The 19,926-nt window shown below is 46.6% G+C and overlaps 1 protein-coding gene across 1 annotated transcript in view; it reads right to left on the minus strand.

Moving 5' to 3' along the window:
* Positions 1-10,622: 10,622 nt before the first annotated feature.
* MRPS9 (mitochondrial ribosomal protein S9) overlaps positions 10,623-19,926 on the minus strand; it is a 54,906-nt gene continuing 45,602 nt past the window's right edge. The window contains exons 8-11 of the mRNA XM_047781324.1: positions 19,142-19,310; positions 17,671-17,779; positions 13,156-13,325; positions 10,623-11,512 (exon numbers count right to left, since the gene is read on the minus strand). Of these exons, the coding sequence (XP_047637280.1) occupies positions 11,421-11,512; positions 13,156-13,325; positions 17,671-17,779; positions 19,142-19,310 (540 nt within the window). The 3' untranslated portion in view covers positions 10,623-11,420. The remainder of the gene's footprint in view (positions 11,513-13,155; positions 13,326-17,670; positions 17,780-19,141; positions 19,311-19,926) is intronic.

A 19,926-nucleotide genomic window follows, 5' to 3' on the forward strand; every position in this document is an offset into this window, starting at 1 on the left:
GTCTTTTGATTTCCCCCATCATGTTCTAAACCAAGAGACTGTACAGCAGAACCTCACTGCTTATCCATTCTGAATTTAATAGTTCGCATCTACTAACCCCAAACTCCCAGGCCATCCCACTCCCTCCTCCTTCCCCTTGGGAACCACAAGTCTGTTCCCCTATGTCTTTGAGTCTGTTTCTATTCTATAGATAGGTTCATTTGTGCCATATATTAGATTCCACATATAAGTGATACCATATGGTATTTGTCTTTCTGACTTACTCCACTTAGGATGAGAATCTCTAGCTGCATCTGTGTTGCTGCAAATGGCATTAGTTTGTTCTTTTTTATGGCTGAGTAGTATTCCATTGTGTATATGTACCACATCTTCTTTATCCATTCCGAAATGTTGATGAACATTTAGGTTGCTTCTATGTCTTGGCTATTGTGAATAGTGCTGCTATGAACATACAGGAGTGTGCATCTTTTTGAATTACAGGTTTATCTGGATATATGCCCCAGAGTTGGATTGCCGGCTCATGTGTTAGTTCTAGTTTTAGTTTTCTGAGGTGTTACCATAGCGTTCCCCATAGTGGTTGTACCAATTTATATTCCCAGCAGTGCAGGAAGGTTCCCTTTTCTCCACACCCTCTCCAGCATTTGTTACTTGCAGCCTTATTGATGATGGCCATTCTGACCAGTGTGAGGTGGTACCTCATCACAGTTTTAACGTGCATTTAGAGAGTTTATTTACATTCAGAATATTGTTACATGTAAATATATGTTTTGAAGGAGCCACTTGAGGTCAAAGTGGGGGGAGGGCATTCTACCTAGGGGGCCACAGCTAGAGGAGGAAGTGGTGGGGGCCGGATTCCTATTGGCAGGAATCTTCCTTCACTAGAAGGTGCTGCCTATGCCAAGTCCTATGACCCTGGCTTCTGGTTTTCTTCAACAATCCACCTTTCCCAAGAGGACTCGATTTATCCTCATCACAAGAAAAAAACAATTTTTTATAACTACATATGGTGAAGCACGTTAACAGAGCTATTATGGTGAACATTCTGCAGGACATCAAGGCAGATCTCAGAGATGTTGTGGGTTCTGTTCCAGACCATCGCAGTCCAGTGAATGCTGCAATAAAGCGAGCCACGTGAATTTTTTTTTTTTGTCTTTTTGCTATTTATTGGGCCGCTCCCGTGGCATATGGAGGTTCCCAGGCTAGGGGTCGAGTCGGAGCTGTAGCCACCTGTCTACGCCAGAGCCACAGCAACGCAGGATCTGAGCCGTGTCTGCGACCTACACCACAGCTCACGGCAACGCCGGATCCTTAACCCACTGAGCAAGGGCAGGGACCGAACCCGCAACCTCATGGTTCCTAGTTGGATTCGTTAACCACTGCGCCACGACGGGAACTCCCACATGAAATTTTTTTTTTTCGGTTTCCCGGTGCATATAAAAGTTATGTTTACCTTACACTGTAGTCTGTTAGGTGTAGCATTATATTTTTTAAAAGAGTACACGGCTTAAATACTTTATTGCTAAAAAATGCTAACCATCACCTGAGCCTTCAGCACATCAATCTTCTTGCTGCTGTAAGGTCTTGCCTGAGTGTTGACGGCTGGTGGCTGCTGAAGGGTAGGTGGCCACAGGGATGTCTGGCACATTGACCGACTCTTCTTTTCACGAACAACTGCTCTGTAGTGGGCAGCACAGCCTGACAGCGCTTTCCCACAGGAGGACTTCAAACTGCAGTCGATCTTCTCATATCCTGCAGCTGCTTCATCAGCTATGTTTATGGAATAATCTAAGGCCTTTGTTGTCATTTCAAAAGTCTTCACAGCCTCTTCACTAGCAGTAGGTTCCGTCTCGGGAAATCACTGTCTTTGCTCGTCCATGAGAAGCAGCTCCAAATCCTTTCAAGTTTCATCTGGAGTTTGCAGCCATTTGGCCTCATCTCCAGGCTCTACTGACAATTCGAGTTCTCTTGCTGTTTTCCCCACATCTGCAGTGACTTCCTCTATAAAGTCTTGAACCCCTCAGAGTCACCCGTGAGGGCTGAAATCAACTTCTTGCAAACACCTGTTAAGGCTGATATTTTGACCTCTTCTCCTGAGTCATGAGTGTTCTTAATGGCATCTGGAGAGGTGAATCTGGAACCCCTATCTGTGGCTTCGATAGACTTATGAAGTGTTTCTTAAATAATAAGACCTCAAATTTGAACTTTGTGGGCAGTAGTAGTTTCACGGGCTGCAGAGTGGATGCTAGGTTGGCAGACCTGAAAGTCACATTAATCTCCTCGTCCGTCTCCATCACAGCTCTTGGGCGGCCAGGTGCATTGTCAATGAGCAGGAACATTCTGAAAGGAACTTCTTTTTTTTTTTTTTTTTTCTGAGCAGTAGGTCTCAACAGTGAGCTTAAAATATCTAGTCGAGTATGTTGTCAACAGATGTGCTGTCATCTAGACTTGTTATTTCATTTATAGAGCAGAGGCAGAGTAGACTTAGCAAAATTCTTAAGAACCCTAGGACTTTGGGAAAAGTAAATGAGCACTGGCTCCGATGGAAAGTCACCAGCTGAATTAGCCCCTAACAGGAGTGGGTCTCTCCTTTGAACTGAAGCCAGGCAGTGACTTCTCTGTAGCTATGAAGTCCCAGATGGCGTCGTCTTCCCCCATAAAGCTGTCTCATCTCCGCTGTGATTCTGGGTAGGGTGGCCACCTTTGTGAGTGATCTTGGCTAGCTCCTGGGGGCAGCTTGCTGCTTCCCTGGCCCCTCCATGTTATAAAACGGCATCTTCCCTTCATCTCCTGAACCACTCTCTGCTGGCTTCATGATTTTCTTCTGCAGCTTCCTGGGCCTTCACAGACCTGAAGGGAGTTGGGGCCTGAGGGAGTGTTGTGGCTGGTTTCATCTTCTATCCAGACCATTAAACTTTCTCCAGATCGGCAGCAAGGCAGTGTCACTGTCTTATCTATGAGTTCCCTGTAGCAGCGCTTCTAATTCCCATCAAGAACTTCCTCTTGACATTTATACTTTGGCTGTTTGGCACCAGAGGCCTAGCTTTCGGCCTGTCTCACCTCTTGATACGCCTCCTCACTCAGCTTAATCACTTCTAGTTGTTGATTCCACGTGAGAGACGAGCAGCCCTTCCTTTCACTTGAACCCTAGGAGGCCGTCCTAGGGCTGTCAGTTGGCCTAATGTCCATACTGTTGTGTCCCTGGGGACACGGAGGCCTGAGGAGAGGGAGAGAGATGAGGGAAGCGCTGGTCTGTGGAGCAGTCAGCACACATGTTTATCACCTAAGTTCACTGGCCTGGATGGGTGGGATTCGTGGTGCCCTGAATGACTACAATATGGTAACGTCAAAGACCACAGGTCACAGATCACCCTAGCAAAGACAGTAATAAGGAAAACCTTTTAAGTACTGCAAGGAGTACCAAAATGTGACATAGAAACAGAGAGAGGGCAAATGCTTTAGAGAAGTGGCACTGACAGCCTTGCTTGATAAGAGTGGCCACAACCCTTCAACTTATAAAAAATGCAGTATCTGGAGTTCCTTTCATGACTCAGTGGTTAATGAACCCAACTATGATCCATGAGGATGTGGATTTGATCCCTGGCCTCACTCAGTGGGTTAAAGGTCCAGCATTACCATGAGCTGTGGTGTAAGTCGCAGATGTGGCTCGGATCCCGCATTGCTGTGGCTGTGGTGTAAGGCTGGCGGCTACATTCCAATTCGACCCCTAGCCTGGGAACCTCCTATGTGGATGTGGCCCTAAAAAGCAAAAAACAAAAACAAAACAAAACGCAATATCTGGGAAGCACAAGTAAAATGAGGTGTGCCCATATATACATACCCAATATTATGTTGTAGATCTGAAACTAATATGAAAAAGGATTTGATTTTAGTAAGTGCGATAATTCTAAGTTCAAATGTTCAAAGGTAAGGGTATGAAAAATAATTCGAGTTTAGAGATCCATCTGCAATAGACAGATTTAACATATAATTAATATGCCTGATTTTACAAGGGGCATCAGGGCATGCCTGAGTCACCTAGGTGAAATCCAGGAAGAGGGCAGGAAGCCCGCCCCCTTCGCCTAGCTCTGCCTTTAGCTGCTTATTCGGTTGTAAACTACTCCATCTTGTGGTTAAACAAGGGTACTAACTGCTAGAAATCTAGACAGTTTTTTCATGGTGAAAATCACTGTTTTCCGTTATAAAAGTTATGAATGAGCCTTTAAAAACTCAAACCACACCAAAAAGAAGAAAGTAAAAGTTATCAGTAATTTCACTGCCTAAAGATTATCTAGACACAGATAGATTTTATAAGTCAAATATAGGCACATAATACATGAATACTCTTTGACAAAGGAAAAATGGTTACCATTTGCCTTTTTCACTCCCACCATCTCAACACAATTCAAGAACGGGAGCCAGTCAAGACTGGATCACGTGAGCAGGTTGAAATAAAAACTCAGAATACTTTCTCAGCAAAGAGGGTAACCACCACCTCTGCGGGCCTCAGTATCCCCACCTGCTAAGGGGAGGGAATGGGTGTCAGAGGTTGCACCCCAGTGGGACCCTGAGCCAGCATCACACATGGTCCCCCCAAGGAAACATCTGGCATTGCTGGATTAAATGATCCCAAAGTCCCCTCTATCCATGTAATGATGCCCTTTCTTCCCCAGAAAACTTCAGAGTGGGAGCCAAGCTTCCTAGCACACGGTCCCTGGACCAGCCGCAGCGGCTTCGCCTGGAACTAGCTAGAAATACAAACTCAGAGAGAAATGCCTATGCTCAGGCCTGCTGCAGACACTCTGGGGGTGGGGGGTGTGAGGGGCGGGGGGCCTGAACGTGTCTCAGGCCCTCCAGGAGACTCTGGGGTGCGCTTGAGGAACGCTGATGTCGAACATAGAGAAAACACCCCATTCTTATTCACTTATCTCTCACTTCCTCATTATTAACTTTCAAAATGTTCCTTCCATAAAGGATTAGGCTACTACAGTTCAACTGATGGCAATGTGGGTTATACTATTAACTGGTCTGGCAGTTATGGGTTATCTTGATGAAGAAACAGGATGTGGTAACCTAAACCTTAGAAACACCACCAGTGACTTGATTGTGGACTTGGCCAGGGACCAACCCTTCTCTACCTCCCCTGCTGGCACTCTGCTCCCAGCCACCACCTGTGTCACCTGACTTGGGGCACAACCTCCTGCCCCGCCTCCCATTCCACCCCCAGGCCTGGAGCGACTCCTTAGCAGGAGGGGTAGACTCCAAAAGAGGGTGCCAGCCTCTGCTCAGAACATGCCCTGACTCCCCTCTGCTGCCACGGGAAACCATGGACAGCCTTAAAGAGTCCTGAGGCCCACAGGTCACCCTGACCATCTCTGTCTCATGACACTCTTCCCTCTGCTCCGACCACACCTGCCAGCTCCTGGGGTGTGCATTAGGGATCCTCGTTGCCTTTGGGGCCCCGACACAGCTCTCCCTGGCCTCGCCGTGCAAACTCCAACCTCCCCACCCCACCCCTTTCCTGCTCTGGGAGCTGGCTCTGCACCAGTGCAATGCCATGTGCCACTATTGTTCCCGACTGGCAGGTGGACTTCTGTGGGGCTGCACCTGGAGTGATCAGTAAGTATCTGGTGGGTAAATGGACAACATGGGGCCTGGCTGAGACCCCTCTCCTTCGCTCTGGAAGGTGTCGGCCTGCCTGCACCTGTGAGCTGGGCTGGGGCAGGAGGAAGCTCTGGAGGTCCAGGCAGGGCATCACCAGCCCAGGTCCATCCATCCAGGAGAGGGCCTCCTAAAGTATTGTGGGAAAAGAAACTCACTTTTCAGTTTTCATTTCAGATTCGTACATCAAAGGACCTCTGATTTTGAAAAATACAAAGCTGGTAGAGCCACTGGGCGGTGTGGAACCGCCAGCGTCTCTCCCTCGGGCGCAGGCCACAGAAACCCTAAGAGAAGGCCGTGCCCCGAGCTGCCCTTGTGATTCATCACGCAGACCCTGTCCAGAAGCCCTTGTGTCCTGGGACTCAGGGACCCTGCCGGCACCTGTGCTCCTGCCCCAGCTTCCCATCTGATAATAACCTATGCTCACACCTGACTTTCTTTGGCTGCTGTAACCAATTACCACAAGCCTAACGGCTGAAAAGAGCATGAGCTGACTAACTTAGTTCTGTGATTAGAGTCCAATCCCAAGGGTTTACCTCACTGGCTTCAAACCAGGGTGCAAGGAGGTGCTGTTCCCTAGGGCAGCTTGGACCACCTTAACCCTGAGTCCAGGACTGACTTAGGCGATTCCATTAAACGCGTGGAATATGACAGATTACTAAATGCTTAAAATTTTAATTTAACTTTTCTACCTTAAAAGGAAATATATTTACCAAGCCACTGGTGAGTTGTCACTCTTATTGAGCTCAGAGGTTAAGCCAACCACTCAAGAATATTCTGAAAGACCTGGTACTCCAATGAAATGAGTAGCAAGAGCCACACATGAGGTGTGTTGAAGATGAAATGCCCAGCCATTTCCTCCGAGCCCCCCATGACCCCTCAACCTTGCTGGCCTGTGACGTGCTCCCTGTAAGCAGGACATCTCATCTCCAGGCCCCACCCGTGGCTTCCACTCTGTGGAAACAGCTCAGTTTGTAACTGAAAGATCTGCTCTGGAAGTTGGGTGGCTGATCACAGGCCTCCAGATTCTCCCTGCACACCCTCTGCGATCCCAAACGATTTCTAGCAACACATCAGGGAAGCTGCGAGAGGCAGGGTGGGGACATGAAGGCAGGACAGTGGTGGTGAACTGGCCCCTTGCCCTGTGCACCACTGGGATCCCCAACGCACAGGGGACTGGGAGGGAGGGTTTGGGAGCAGCTGGCAGGGAGACCTCAGTGCGCAAGGCCTCACGGGCAGCTGGAGACCTCATCTCACCCACATGATGACACTGGAGCTTGTGTATCAGGACACAAGTAGGTCCATTATGCTTTTCAAGTGATGAATTTAAAGGCAGGAGCAAGAAACTCAGAAATTAACTCAGTTGTCCCACCAATGCAATGATCTGGATGGACATTCTCAATCCCCAGGCCCTGGAGGACTTTAGGGGTACCGTGAACCCTTCGACATCACTGTCTGGGACTCTTTTGTACATGACATCTTCCCAGGGTAAGGGGCCTTTGCCTTCATCTAATTCCATTACTCTAACACGGATTTGAATTTTCACATGGTTTAAATCTATATTCTCCTGAAGGAAAACCAGGGCTGATGAAGTGCATGAGGGCCTCTGGCTTGGGCAATATTTGTGTGCAGAGGTGTCTCTGGAGAAAGCTTCCATGCCATGTGTCAGGCTGTGGCTGCCAACGCCCTCATCATAGCCTGGGAGAAGCCAGATCCAGGAGGGCCCCGAGAAGGGGGACACACGGGAACACTAGCCTTGCCAGCTGAGGCCAGACCAACGGCAGCTCTCAGGACCACAGCTGGTTGTCCTCCTGCTCCTTCCTTGGGAGGCGAGGCCGGGCGTGTCTGCAGGAGGGCAGCTGCCGAGTAGCCAGGGCTTGGCTCTGTACACAGCCTGCAGGGCCCGGGCTTCCGGTCAGTGCTGGCAGCACGACTTCCCAGGGCCTGCTGCTGCGGAGGCTGCTGGGGTCTGCCCCCACTTCTGAGTGGTCTGCAGAGGCCTGAAAAGCAGGGACTTTGCCCATTTTTCACACAGAGGTCAGGGCTCCTGGGGGTGGGGACAGTGGCTTCCTGAGCACCTATCCCACAGAGGCTCTGAGCCCGACAGGTGAGGTCCGACCTCAGCTCAGTCATTATCACTTGGTCAGCTCTTACCAACAGGGCCTAACTGCTGCCCTTGCGTCATTTTCTGTTTGCTGTGTTTCCCTAAGTAGACTCCAAGCTTGGAGGACAAAACTCCTCAGGACCCAAAGGACTTACCAGTAAAGAGGCTGTGGACGGAGGGAAGAATCCAGACGCATAGGCAGCTGGGGAAGGCAGAGGCCACCTCCTGAGTCACTTGAACATCCCAGAGAGGGGTCAGTAGTGACGGCCTCTCCCAAGGTTGAGGGGTTTCCCTGGGCCCCTGCACACCCAGGACAGTGCGTGCCCAGAGGGGAGGGGAGGGGGCCTTCCCGGTCCGACTGGAAAGCAGATGCTGTGGGCACTGGGCAGTGGAGGGTGGCACAGCTGGGGTGCAGGGGCCCAGCTGGACCCGGTGGCACGTCTGGAGTGGCAAGGGGCTGCAGGCCAGAGGAGTGATCCTGGAGTAGGGGGTGAGGCCAACACTCCTCGATAGTGAGGGGCCCCCAACAGCTGCTAAAGTTACAGCTCTCCAGACCCGCAGTGACTGAGGCACGACCCTGGAGCACATGATTCTCTCCTGAGCAGCCTCCTGACTTCAGGGACAGAATCTGCTGTCTGCGAGGACTGTCCCTCCCATGGCTTCCCAGGAGCCGCCCTTGGTCCAGCGGGACCCAGCTCCCTAGGGCCGACTCAAGTCAGGTGGCTGAGCCCCAAGAGGCCACAGAGGGGTCGAGGCTTCCTTCTGCAGGGGTCACTCCCTCAGGGGGTCACACACCTGACAGTCTCTCCAGACACCACCCCACTGCCTCCCGCCATGTAAAGACTGTCCAGGTCTTGGGTTTCTGGGACCTGCAGCAGAAAGAAGCCCTGCTCTAAGGGAAGAGGAGCATCGACTGGCAATGGGGACTTGGCTTCCTTCCTTCACTAAATACCATCCTCCCCTCACCTCAAAGCAAGCCTCTGAAATGACAGAAGGAAAATCCAAGGGCACCATGAGGACCCCAAGAGGGGACGGTCTCCTCCACTGATGCCGGCGGCCGTGGCAGAGGAGACGGTGGAGAGGGGCTGAGGCACAAGCAGGAGTGCGCGTGAGTCTTTCCTGTGCCACAAGTGGGGAGAGAAAGACCCCACCCTGTGAGGCTGGCTCCCCTGGGGAGGGGTCAATCTCTTTTAGGAGAAGTACCATCAGGTCCTGGGAAATTGAAAAAGGAATAAATCCAGAGTTCTTGTGAATGGTTTTCATAGAAAAAGATCCAAAGACAGTTCTCACTTTTGTTAAAACTTAAGTAGCAGGGATTTAATGAGAAGTAATAGGAATTTTACCACTTTAATAAAGGGATTTCCTTTAAGAAAATCTCCTGGAGGGAACTTATCTGGGTGGTATTTATAACCTGGTAAATAAATGCTTGATGAATAAAAAGTGAATAACATAAAGCACCAACCCAGCAAAGTCAGACCATGACCGTCTATCCTGCGGCTGCAGTAACAGTACCCGAAAGGCTAAGGCCTGTCTAAAGTGTAGGTTTAGCATCACCAGGTACAGGGAGACCAGGACAGGATGGCCACCGAGAGGACATCCTGTTACTCAGTTCCCAGGAGCAGGGGACACCAGGCCACTTGGGGCAGCACCAGGGCCGGTGAGGTCGGGAGGCAGAGGGAGCCCACAGAAAAGTGGGCAAGGACCTCTGCCGTGCATTCTGAGGGAGGGAACAGGTGAGGTGGGAAAGTAGGCTCTGGACTGGCTAGTATCCGTGCTGGCAGCAGGCTCTGAGCACAGGTGCTGCCCAAGCTGCCCGGTTCTGGCTCTGGGTGACCAGGCCGGAATGTGGAGCCCCAGAGGGGAGGCGGTGGGGGTGGACGCTTGCACTGGTCGGGAGGCACGTGAGAGAGGGGCCGTCCCTTCAGACAGCAAGGCCCTGGGAGGTCACAGACTCAGAAACAGGTGGTTATTAGCACAGGCCTTCACTCCACAAATCGTGACCTTAAAGCGTCTCCTGATTTTTATGAAATACCTAATTCTATCTATAGTTCCTTTCTGAATATATAAATTTTATTATTTAGTTTGAAAAGCTAATGGCCTATGTTGAAGGAAGTAATACAATGTTATGACCTGAATTCTTTTAAAACATTTTTTTCACATTGTGTACCTCAGCAGTAATTTATATTTTCTGAGAAATGACAGAAAAAGTCTTCTGCTCACAGTGGTAAAGCTCAGTAGTGTTTATAGCTTAGTGCTCCAAGATGACTTTGAATTTTTAGTAATGAGTTTACTGTGCCTTAACCAAAGGCTTAGAATAAGAAAAATTTCTGGAGCCCACAAAGTTGCTCACCAAAGAAGGGGGCAGTATTTTTGTGAGTCGATGATTTTTATGGTTCCTTGACTGTTAATGTGGGGAATGTGTCACAGCCTTTCTGTTAAAGGCACTGGTCCTCAAAATTTGTAAAAAAGCAAAGTGCTGATCTTGCTGATAAACGCTGTAAGGTCCTCGCTGGCTGTCGCCTACTGAGGGCTGAGTGCCCAGCGTCAGCGGATCTGCTGAGCGGAGTGCCGTCTGGGTGTCTTAACACACATGTAAATACTTGGTCCACACATCCAATCACCGTCTTAACACCGTTGTGCTTCTGTTTACTCTGCGTAGTCAAGGCTAGAAACTGTCATTCATTTTCAAGGAAACTGCCTGTTTTCAGCATCACCCGCTGGCTACACATAGAGGCCAGACACACTGCACTTACAGCAAACCCCAAAACCCCCTCGAGCCCACGGTTCTTCATATCCCATGGAGGGAGCCCTCTGGGCATTGTGCCAGAGCAATGCAGCCCAGAAAAAAATGACACACACAGAACTTTGGAAAGTATTTTAAGGTTTCACAGACATGCTAAATAAAGCGAGATCCTCAACTGATTCCTCCTCTAACTGCAAGTCTGTACTCGATTTGGAAGTCTTATGCTAAGTGAAATAAGCCAGACAAAGAAAGACAAACACTGCACGGTATCACTTATACGTAGAATTAAAAAAGTCAAACTCACAGAAACAGAGAGTAGAATGGTGGCTGCTGGGCCAGGGAGGGGACGGGCCTGCTATCTTAATCTGCTACTTGACCCCTGGCAGCTCAGGCCACTCCAGATTGGCCAGCTTCTGACAAAGATGCTTCACTTATTTCATTCTTCTGAAAAAGAACTCTCATCCCTCAGCTTTGAAAAATAACGCTGTAACAACTGTTCTCTGGGAAAACAGGAGAACAGAAGGAACGAGTTCAAGCCTAGCTCTGTCATTAAATTAGCAGCGCAGCTCTGGCTGGTCAGATCTGTGGGGCTGGGCCTTCTTGTCTGCAAAAGGAGGTTTTCTTGACCAGGTTTGGCTGATGCTCCTTTCAGGTCAAACATGCCAAGATTCTAAGAGTTGTGCTTCTAGAACTCTCTTCTGAAAAGCTTTTAAAAATAAAGCAACATAACAAAGCTAAACATTAAAAAAGAATTTTTTTTTCAAGGTCACCTTTACAAGGTAGTATTTTAAAACCAATCCTCTCACAGCTTCGACGTCTGGTGGTGCTGCCGGGGCCGGAGGGCGCCATCTCCCATGCGTGCGCCAGGTGCCAGGCAGGCTCTCGCGATGCTCGCTCCTCTCCTGCTGAAATCACCTAGCGCTTCTTCCAGGTGAACTTCCTACGGGCTCCCTCTTGGCCCGGCTTCTTCCGTTCTCTGACACGGGGGTCAGCGGTTAGTAGTCCAGCTGCGGCACAGAGAGACGCCTTTTATGAGACACGAACAGGCAGGCTCAAGAGCGGGTAAACGAGAGCAGGTAAGCAGGTCAAGGGTGTGAAGTGACAGGGACTGTTGTCAGAGGGACGCACCCAGGCCCACAACAAATACCCAGCCTGATAAACCCCTCAGGACAGCAGTTCGCTTTCACTCTTCTAGGCTAGCCCCAATTTCTGAGACAAACACCAGGTATACAGTCTGGGGCTGCCTTTCTCATCCTATGGACGACAATCCCCTTCTGGTTCGGAGCTGAAGACAAAGTGGCCTTGTGCCAGGGCCACTGCGCACTGCAGGGGATGGTGCCCTGTACATGTGCTCTTACAAATGTGGAAATTGGAACACAGACAAGAAGCAGAAAATAAAAACTTCCTGGATGGCAAAGTAGGTAGAGGTATACAGACACCAAGAGTGACCGTACACATGAATGTACACACGCATGATATATGACTTAGCAAACCCATTTGAGAAAAGAAACCTGTTATTCTAATTTGTGTGATAATAAAAGTACCCCTTGATATTTCGTTTCAGAATCTCAAAAAAATAAGTTTTGGGGTTGTGTTCTCAGCATAAGTCATTTATTCTAAAAGAATAAAGTCAGGTTGGACCGGAAGCCTCCACTCTCACAATCACAGGAATAATTAGGATTTCTGGACAGTTAACGAGTTACTCTTGGCATATGGCCCTGACCGACACGCCTGGGAGTGGTCAGAACCGTGGTACGTGGGTAGTGACCAGACATCAAGGGCACTGGTGACAAGAAAACTCTGTAACTGTGTCTATAAATATGTAAACAGACCAGAGTCTTTTCACGTCTTTTTTACATTTCCAACATGCAAAGCTTTGGTAGTAGGGCACTTTCAATGGCCATAGAGAGCAGGTGGAACTCAAATGCTTATCATACACCCATGGCTCCTGCACTTGTACTTACAGGGCATGGAATAAAACAACAAGGTTCTGGATAGAGTGCAAATGAGGCCTGGCTAAATTCTCGTTTAAATGATAATATATACTTTCTTACTTTTTACTATGTACAGAAACTCAGACTCGAATTGTAAAGTGAGATCCAATCAAACTGTTTTAATGACAAGATAGGAACCCTACAAAATGGTGAGCTGTTTATAAGCAAGGGGGTTTTTAAGAGGCCTTCCCTAGCCTAAGCCGTGAAGGCGTCTACCTGCAGCGCAGGATCAGAACCCCAGGGGCGCCTCGCGCAGGCCATGTGGCTGGAAGGCTCACCCACAGCACCTCCCTCCTCCACAAATAGGGGAAAGACCAGCCATGGTGGGAGCCACCCAACTAACCAAATGCTAAAGCAGGGCCCAAGGAGCATATCCCCCGCCTCCTTCTGACCCGGGGTAGACCCCAAATTCATAACTAGGTGCCAGGGTCAGAGTGAGTAAGGGGAAATAAAATTCAAACTCATCTCACAATGGAAAAATGAATCTCCAATAACTTTGGAAAGGAATACCTTAGGGGTTTCATTATTAAATAGTGGTCTAATTTCTATGATAAAACCAAAGCCACCATTCATCTGTTAAACACAAAATGGAGCCATAAAAAGACTTGAGGATAATCTGGGGCCACCATGCCCCAGGTCCCGCCCCGAACACATACCTTGTCTCATCCACTCGACCTCATCCTCAGTGACAAAGCTGCACAAGGCTCTCGCCATCGCCAAGCGGACGGCCCCTGCCTGCGCCGACCTCCCGCCCCCCGACACCGCGCAGGTCATGTCGTGCTTCCCAAGCCGGTCAAGGAAGTGGAGGGGGAACATCAGCTGTTCTCTAAAGACACCACGAGGGACAGAGGTAAGTCTACGGCAAAAACGTGACTTCGCAGACTGCCCACCTTCTGAATGTTTATAAAAACCCAATTACGTGTCCCAGTGCTCACACTTCCAGATTGATCCACAGCACAAAGAAACACTGTTTCCCATGGCTAGATGCTCTGTGGGAGAGGGCTCAACCCTCTTCTAGGAAACGGTGGCACACCCCATCACACTGTCTGCTGATCCCTTTTATCCCATGAGAACTTGGCGAAGCTTGAAAATAACCCCGGAAAGGTGAGAACCTCCTTTAATCAACTGAACCTGACCCCTCCGGACTCAACAATCAGATGTAACATTAACAGGCCTTTCCAAGTAAGTAGCACATATGCCACCAGGGTTCAGAGTAAAGTCCACTACAATCTATCTGAGGTCGCTGAAACCATAGTTGACACATGCCCTGATCTGCACACTCTGACTCTAGCTCTCTGGGCTGCAGGGTCCTGCCAGGTGTCACCCACACCACCAGTCAGGCCCGCTTCCCCCCAGGGTGCCCACATGGTCCTGGCGGGGCCAGACCCAGGGCTGGAGCAGATGGAAGGCCCTGGGCCTTCTTGCTCCTACCAAGGGCCTACTGACACGTGCCCACAATCTTCTCTACCCTTGCTAGTAGTCTGTCTCCATATCGCTTCTCAACTCTTACTTAGGACAGTCAGTGAGGAGTTCCCGTCATGGCACAGCAGAAAGGAACCCAACTAGGATCCACGAGGATGTGGGTTTGATCCCTTACCTTGCTCAGTGGGTTAAGGATCCGGCGTTGCCGTGAGCTATGGTGTAGGTTTCAGACACAGCTCAGATCTAGCGTTGCAGCTCCGATTGGATCCCTACCCTGAGAACCTCCGTATGCCGCAGATGTGGCCCTAAAAAGCCAAAAAAAAAAAAAAAAGAAAGTTGGTGAATAATGAATATTGCAATTGCTCATGTGGTCTGACACTGCAGCTTTCTGGAGCCCAAATAAAGCTTACTGTGACACAGTGACAGTGAGAGATGAGAGGACAGCTCACTCCTGGGATCACGCCACACAACAATCCCATGTGAGACTCAGAAGCCAGAAGGCGCAGAGCTAACTGGATTTTGTAACAATACTGTTTTAACAGGGATGTTGTTTCAATAGGAACAAAACAACTCCTCCACAGAAAACAGGCATGTGAGGACATAAATCTGTGGGTTTTTTTTTTTTTTTGAACAAATATTTCAAAGCAACCAAATAAAAAATAGGAATGTTACAGAAATAGTACCGCAGGTGACATCTGCCTACGCGGGTTTGTACACGTGGATATTTTCAACAGTAAGTCCTATGAACTACCCATGTACAGCCCCACCCTCAGCTAGTCAGCTCCCTGGATGTGCCCCGCCAGCTACTGGGAAGGGCAACTGGAAGGGTGACTGTGAGGCTGCGCTCAGATGTCCGACTGTGCGGGGCCTGGGCCCCAGCCTTCACATTGTTCAAGGGTCAAAGGTGTTAGTGGTAAGAGCCATACTACAACTGCTAAGGAAAGGTTAGAGGCTGATAATAGAATCCCACCACTTCCAGCCAGCAGACAGGTGAAGGTGGGGTCCTGGAGGAGACCTGAGCACGCGTTGTTGGGCCAGTGCTGCCTGAGACACCATGGCTTAATGACAGCAGTGACATCATGAATGAAGCTTTGCCCACTGACTTTTTCCGAGCCTGACTACCTATCAGTTTTAACTCCTAAAATCTGAAGATTCCCTAACTAGTTTATATAAAGAAAGTGAGACCAAAACTCAGAAAAAAAAACCTGTAATTTACTCAAGATATACTGCTGAGTCAGAGTGGTCAAGGCAACTAGAAGTGGGGAGAAGAGTCTGGCCAGCGGGAAGCTGGTGTGTAGCGGGGACAACACCAAATGAATAAAGAGATGAAACACCCCCCCCCCCTCCCCGCAAGGGGCACAGCTGACCATGATTACATAGCTTTTGATCTGGACTGCGAGCTAGTACATATGAAAATGGTTGGATGGCATGAAAATACTTCACAATTCATCTTCTCTCAGAGATCTCAGATGAAATCCTCAGCTAAAAGAATCAATTGCATTTTGTCTATTTATTTATTTATTTAGGCTGCACCCATGACATATTGGAGTTTCCTGGGCCAAGGACTAAATCCCAAATGCAGCTGCAACCTATGCCACAGCGGTGGCAATGCCAGATCCATTAATGCACTGTGCTGGGTTAGGGATTGAACTCGTTCCTCCGCAGTGACCTGAGCCACTACAGTCAGATCCTTAACCCACTATGCCACAGCAGGAACTCCAGAATCAATTTTATTTTGTTCTTTGTTATATTATCAAAGTTATTTTGTAAAAAAAATTAAGGAATTTCCTCATTTCTATCTTCTCTGAATTCCACTCCTATGGCACCAATTCTATAGTATGTAACTTTGTGTATATATAAAATCACACTCTTTCATTTTTCTATAATTGCTTAAAATGCTAACTTTATCTCCTCTATTACATGGCTAGTGCTGTGTGAAGAATGCATTTCTTTTGCAGATATCAATTAAGAATTGCTTTACTAGTTGAGGGAGAAAAGGCCTTCCAAGTCAGAAGGGCAACTACTCTTCATATCACACAGCACCGGGCGCAGAGCACTAATGTCTGCTGTACAAGTCAACGAACTGATACAAAACTTCTGATGACACAAGGAAGCAATGTGGTCCACGTTCTCGACTAGGTGTGCTGTATTTGTGTGAAAACAGCCTAAAGAAAGGACCCTGGAAAGATAAGTAAGTAGTTCAAACTGACTTTCAGGCCAACATCTGAGACCATCAAGTTCAAGTCCCTCCAACCACTTACAGAAGTGACCTTTAAGCACTCTGGCTAAGGTCACACAGTTAGGAAACAGAACTAGAGTCAAGAAAATCAGATTCCTGGTTTGGCTGTCTACCTACGACTGGTCAGTGGTCACCTCCCTTTGGATCTATAAGCTCCTGAGCTGCTGCCGCAGGAGGAAAGGCCAGTCCGCTGGTAGCATGGCTGCCCTACAACTATTTAAAGGTGCTGAGATGGTTTGGGTGTCCATTCCACCAAGACTAGCCTTAGGCTTCCCAATCCAACAGGAAGTTTCTTGATGATAGAAATCCTATCTTAACCCTCACATCTTCACAACTCCCAGAATGAGACTGGGCATACAGACAACCCTTAGTAAAAGCCTGCTGAATCAGACTGAAGAATAAGTCCTAAGAATACAATTTAATTCTGAGATAAAGCCTAAATTGAGGCTTGCTATTAAATCATCAGGAGTTACATCTGAAAACAAATTAACAGACAGCTTATTGATCAAATGCCATTCCTCACAGCAGTCGCGATGCTCAAATTACTGGTCTCTCTGGCTTTTGATAAGGGAAATAGGAGCTTCCTCTATCTGTTTCTGAGAGGATGATGGCAGAATTAGTTTAATTCAATTAAACAGAGTTAGAGTGGGCTACTTCTTGACACAGGCACACACACGCACACAAATACATGGCTTTAGCAAGGTCTTCTTTCCTTACATAAGCACTGGGAACATAAGGCTTTAATGCTTCTGACCCTAAATATCACTAAGCAGGAGATGGATCGGGACAGGAGGAATTCATCACACAGAGCTTCTGTGACAATAACTACTGAAAAAATAAAAACTGTCTCAAGAGGAGGCCTTGGTGCAGTACCTCATAAGGAGATCCAAGATGAGTATATTTAGTGGATTTGAGCTGTTAACACCCATTTATGATTAACGTCTAGTTCTCCATGGGATACGAAGTTCAAAGAATAAAAGGGCCATATTTAGCCACTGGAACTAAGTAAAGCCTAATGGGCTCTTATTTTAATGCATAAACATCAGTTCTCTTTGCTTGCTCAATATATATAATCAATTTCCTCTGAGTAGGAAACGCTCCAACGTGATAAAGCAGACTTTTTTTCAATCTTTATGATGGGAAGTGCCAACTAAGGTGGGTTTTGGTTGCTGTTTTGCACCCTGGAAGCCAGGAAACAGAGGAGGATGGTCTGCAAAGAGAAATCTGGCACAGTCTGCGTTTACAGCTGAGACACTCAACTTTCACTGGGATCTGATGAAAAGAGGAGGATGGTTCCATTCACGAGGAATTCTAGAGAGGCTTTAAAAATCAGGAAAACAGCTTAAAAAGTAGTGACAGCTTCCTTCTAGCTGGTTTGATGTATTTTCTTAATGAAGAGAAAGAGGCATGCAAATATACTCAGAAAAATCATAAGCCTTAGGTGATCATGATGTATTATAAAGTATGTTTTCTTTCAAAATGAAAAGCAAAACCTAAACAAAGCCCTCACCTGTCCTGCGTCACTGGGAAGTAGAGCAGGTAGTCGACTCCGTTCACTTCTATTCTCCCACTTCCTTGGCCATAAACAACCACTTCTGCCTTTGCCGTCTTTCTTTTACCTTTAGAAGTATAAAGCGTCCATTAGTAAACACCTTGAAGACCAAGGCTTTGAGAGAGGCAAGACTACGGTGAATTTCTCCCCCCAGAATAACAACATATAACAGCCACATAGGAAAGTTTAAGTCAAAAATAAAACAGGCAAACCACACCACAACTGATGTAATAAAGCTTATTATGGAGTGAATTTTTCTTTTTCAATTCCATTTTAGGAACAATGATTTTAAACTAGTTTCAACAAAGTTAATTCATATTTGTTTCTATTACTTCAAAAAACAACCAATTTATACAGTGTCCTTTTAAATTAATACGAATAAATCTAATCATATAACTTTTAAAATAAATGGACAGTTTAATAAAGTGTAATTGGTAGAAATAAAAGAAACCCTCAGGAAAGGTCACACTTCTTTGAAAACATGAGCTGAAAATGACAAAGGAACGATGTTAAATTTTTTTAAGAGTTGCAAATATATCATTTAATAACTCAATTCTTTAAAGTTATACCACTGTCAAATGTCTCTTTACCTACAAGGAAGTGAGCTGAGGATCTAAAGTTTTCACATTTCATAGCTGTAGCATCTGACATGCAGATTCACCAAATATTTTCATTTTATGTAAGAAATCTTTATTATAAATACTTTGTTGTCACCACCAGTGGCAAATGTGAAAATAAAAATATTTAACATAAATGTGTAAAAATAAGAAGTGTTAATTGTGTAGGGATGTGTCCACATTTTAACTTTGGATGTTAAAAGTTTCAGTTATTAATAATGTTGACAGAATCTTAAAAATTAGGAAATCATGGCACAAATGAACCTATCCATAGAAAAGAAACAAACTCATGGACATGGAGAACAGGCTTGTGGTTGCCAAGAGGGAGGGGGAGGGAGGGAGACAGACTGGGAGTTCGGGGTTAGAAGATGCAAACTATTGCCTTTGGAGTGGATAAGCAATGAGATCCTGCTGTCTAGCACTGGGAACTCTATTTAGCCACTTGTGATGGAGCAGGATGGAGGATAATGTGAGAAAAATAATATATATATATATGTGTGTATATATATGTATATATGTATGTATATGTATATATATGCATATATGTGTATATATATGTATATATATGCATATATGTATATATATATAACTGGGTCACTTTGCTGTAATCAGAAATTGACAGAATATTGTAAATCAACTATAACACAAATTAAAAAAAAAACTAGAGGAAAAAAATTAGGAAATCCAAGAAAGCAGCAGCAAAAATAAGCAAACAAAATGAACACCAAAGGGCAAGAGCAAACAAGGGGTCTCCCGGACCTTGGGGTGGGGGGTGGGGGCTCTCTCCCCAAGGGCGCAGGCGCCTTCGTTACCTTCGCCTCTGCTGAAGGCCATCCCTTGCTCGTCATACTGCAAAGGCTCAATCAGCTGTTTTTTTGATTGAATAGGTATACTCCGACGGAACCTGTTCACAAAGTCTTCTTCAGTGGCACCACATGGCAACGCCGATAATCTTTCCAGTAGCCGAATAAACTGTGCGTACTGCAGACAATAAAAATTCATTAGGAGATGTGAGTGTAATTGCATTTGCTAAAGTTTTTCTATTTTTATATACTTGATCTTTCCAATGTTGCTCTTCTTGATGAATTTTGACAGGATGACACTTCCGCAACTTCATGCTGCTTTTAAAACAGCATGCAGATGCAGCACTTTCTCTGTGCACCTTGAGAACGCAATCTTCTCTTTCAGAGAGACAAAGGGATTCAGCATTTAAAGAAAAATGCATTTCTCTGCATAAGGATTACATGAAAGTGAGATTTAAATTCATTTTCAAAAAATATTTAGATGATTTTCAAGTGTAATTTCTACTCTTGTATTAGAACTGTATCAAGAGGAGCTTCATAAATGACTTCTAACAAGTTCCACAGAGTAAAATGGGAAGAGTTTGATTTTAAGAAAATGCACCTCTTAAATTATATTTCATAATACATTTGGCAAATATATCTTTAGCTGTTCAAGCTGTGTTACTTTAATGTTTATGATTTCCTTTAAAACCGAACAATCAAGCTATTTAAAAATTCAAGAGATACTTGACTTAAAGGGCAACCTCTTGAAATAAATTATCCTCGCTACTCTGTGCATTTTTTTTAATAGTTCT

The sequence above is a fragment of the Phacochoerus africanus genome, chromosome 5 (genome assembly GCF_016906955.1).
Source record: "Phacochoerus africanus isolate WHEZ1 chromosome 5, ROS_Pafr_v1, whole genome shotgun sequence".
Lineage (NCBI taxonomy): Eukaryota > Metazoa > Chordata > Mammalia > Artiodactyla > Suidae > Phacochoerus > Phacochoerus africanus.